This window comes from Galeopterus variegatus, unplaced genomic scaffold (genome assembly GCF_000696425.1).
Source record: "Galeopterus variegatus unplaced genomic scaffold, G_variegatus-3.0.2 Scaffold9223, whole genome shotgun sequence".
Lineage (NCBI taxonomy): Eukaryota > Metazoa > Chordata > Mammalia > Dermoptera > Cynocephalidae > Galeopterus > Galeopterus variegatus.
Window position 1 is genome coordinate 36,123 of NW_007735334.1, and position 3,153 is coordinate 39,275.

Sequence of the window (3,153 nt, forward strand, 5' to 3'; positions counted from 1 at the left end):
AAAAAAAAGTCAATTTGCAGAACTTTACTGTTTGGACTGCCTAACTTTTCAAAATATGTATTTTGTAAAGAGCAGTAAATTAAGTTTTACCATAATGTCGATAGAAAAAGATATTGTAATGAAGCTCAAAATCAGAATTTTATAACCAGATCAAGAAAATTCATGCATACTACTTAAGTATACCTGATACTGTTGTTTGATTGTGCCAAGACTATCTAGGACTAGGATTATGTTACTAAAAGAAAAGAAAGTACAAGAAAAAAAAATGTCGGCCAATACACGTCCACAGACCTTTTATTATCTCAGTTTATAGAAAGCAAGTAAACTTAAATAAATGCAATGCAGAACTGTTAAATCTGTTTACTTTGCACATCTACTTCAACTCACTTGCCTAACCATGTTTTATATGAAACAGCAATAAACTGCAAAATTCACTGCTTTGTGTTTCTTCACTTAGCTCCTGAAAAAGTTACAAAAGGCAATTACAGTAGTTTTAGGCAAAGAAAGATGAAGAAAAAGCAAAGATATTCATTACAGAATACAGTACCTTGAGATAGTCTCCTATAAGTAAACATGCTGTTCTGTGTTTGCTGTTTCGACAGCTAGACCCACTGCATTCACTGATTGATATTCAATGTAATGTTCAAGGGCATGTACAACCAGTTGATGTCTGCTCCTTCAGCACCCCTGGCAAGCTTCTTCGCTTTGGGTTTTCAGCCATGTTTGGCTTTGGTGGAAGAACTTTGGCTCTGGCGGAAAAAAATCGCTGGATGTCTCCTAACCAACGCAGAGATTATGCTGTAATTAAAACACTGGCAAAACTTAAGTAAGTCTTTTTCTTAAACCAAAAATTTTATATCACAGGGTCAATGACTGCTAATAATGAATTTTATTATATTTTAGGACAGAGGACTGTGAAATATCTTTTTTACCACTTAACAGCTCTCAGAATGTACAAGAAGGGTAGGTAAAAGCTCTATGTAATATAGATATCCGTATCTTTCTTTAAAGCATAAAACATTTTGACATAAAAAATTTATCAGGCTTGCAATCTTTGGTTATTTTTCTAACATACTAGTGAAGAATATGGAATTGTGGCCTCTGACAGTTTCCAGTAAGAACGCAGTTAGGCTTCTGTCTTCAGAAACAGCCATTGACTCATCCATCCATCCATCCATCCATCCATCCATCCATCCCATCCATCCATCCATCCATCCATCCATCCATCCATTCATTCATTCATTCATTCATTCATTCAACAGCTGTTTGCTACTATATGACACACACTTTAGATACAACCATGAGCCAAAAATCAAGCAAACAAAAACCCCACAGTTTGGGCCCTCTTGAGTATTTTAGTCTGGTGTGGAATACAATATTAATCAAAACCACACTAAGGAAGGGCTCTAGTCTTTAAAAAAACTGAAAATTATTGTTTCTTATCATACTGTTTTACTTTTAAGTGAATCAACACACTAAAATGTTGGCAGTAACAAAATTGTTCACATATTGTTACTTTCTAATTAATCTCAGAAAATAATGTATGTTAATAATAGGTTCTTTGTTTTTCTCATATTTAATAGACATTATTTTTTGTTACATGTTTGTGTTTCTTTGTTTTGTTTTCTTATTTTTAGGAGGGCACAGGGATCTCTCAGATCTGGTAAGTCTAAAAATATCTCCTTGAGAACTAAGCCATGCTCTATTGACATTTTGCTGTGGTGAAGGAAAGTGACCAATCATTTCCATTACCTTTAGANTAGTCCAATCACCTCTCAAGACCCCACCTTTCAAATACTATTATCAAATTTCTCACCTTAACACTGTTGCAATGGGGATCAAGTTTCTAACACGTGAACATATGGGGGACACATGTAACCTATAGCAAAGTCCTTTGCCCATTTTTTAATCAGTTATTTTTGTTTTCTTGCTATTGAGTTCAGTTCCTTGTATATTTTGTATATTAACTCCTCATCAGCTGTGTAACTTGCAAATATTTTCTCCCATTCTGCATGTTGTCTCTTTCCTCTGTTGGCTTCCTTTTCTGTATAGAAGCTTTCTATTTTGATGTAATACCATGTGCATATTTTTGCTTTTGTTGCCTGTGCATTGGAGTTCATATCCAGAAAGTCATTGCCCAGACCAATGGCATGGAGCTTTTTCCCTCTGTTTTCTTCTAGTAGGTTCATAGTTTCAGGTCTTATGTTTACATCTTTAATCTATTTTGACTTGATTTTTGTATATGGTGTGAAATGAGAGTCTATTTTCATTCTTCTGCATGTGGATATTCAGTTCTCCAAACACCATTTATTGAAGAGACTGTTTTTTTTTCCTCCATTGCATTTACTTGACAATTTTGTTGAAAATCAGTTGACTAAAAATACTTGGGTTTATTTCTAGATTCTGTATTCTGTTTTATTGGTCAATATGTCTGTTTTCTTTCTTTCTTTCTTTCTTCTTTGTTCTTTGCTAGTTCCATGCTGTTTTGATTTCTATAGCTTTGTAGTATTTTTTGAAGTTAGGTAGTGTGATGCCTTCAGTTTTTTTCTTTCTGCTCAAGATAGCTTTATATACTTAAAGTCTTTTGTAGTTCCATACAAATTTTAGAATTGTTTCTTGTATTTCTGTGAAAAAAGTCATTGGTATTTTGAGAGGAATTGCACTGAATCTGTAGACTGCTTTGGGCAGTATGGACATTTTAATCATAATAATTCTTCCAATTCATGTACATGGGAATCTATCTTTCTATTTGTTTGTGTCCTCAATTTATTTCACCAATGTTTTATTGTTTTCAGTGTAGAAGTCTTTCACCTCCTTAGTTAAATTTATTCCTAAAAAATTTTTTTGGTAGCTATTGTAAATGGAATTGTTTTCTCGATCCCTTCTTCAAATAGTTTATTGTAAATATATACAAACACTAGTGACTTTTGTATGTTGATTTTGTATCCTACAACTTTATTAAGTTTATTTATTCATTCTAACAGTTTTTTGTGGTGTCTTTAGGATTTTATATATGTAAGATCATGTCTTCTGCAAACAGGAACAATTTAATTTCTCCCTTTCCAATTTGGATGCCTTTTATTTCTTTCTCCTGTCTAACAGTTCTGGCTGGGACCTCCCATACTATTTTGAATAGCAGTGGTGATAGTGGGC

General features: G+C 33.4%; 1 protein-coding gene across 1 annotated transcript in view; it reads left to right on the forward strand.

Annotated features, from left to right (window-relative positions):
* CERKL (ceramide kinase-like) overlaps window positions 1-3,153 on the forward strand; it is a 44,238-nt gene that overhangs the window by 23,091 nt on the left and 17,994 nt on the right. The window contains exons 6-9 of the mRNA XM_008593480.1: window positions 603-826; window positions 904-963; window positions 1,638-1,663; window positions 2,675-2,684. Of these exons, the coding sequence (XP_008591702.1) occupies window positions 603-826; window positions 904-963; window positions 1,638-1,663; window positions 2,675-2,684 (320 nt within the window). The remainder of the gene's footprint in view (window positions 1-602; window positions 827-903; window positions 964-1,637; window positions 1,664-2,674; window positions 2,685-3,153) is intronic.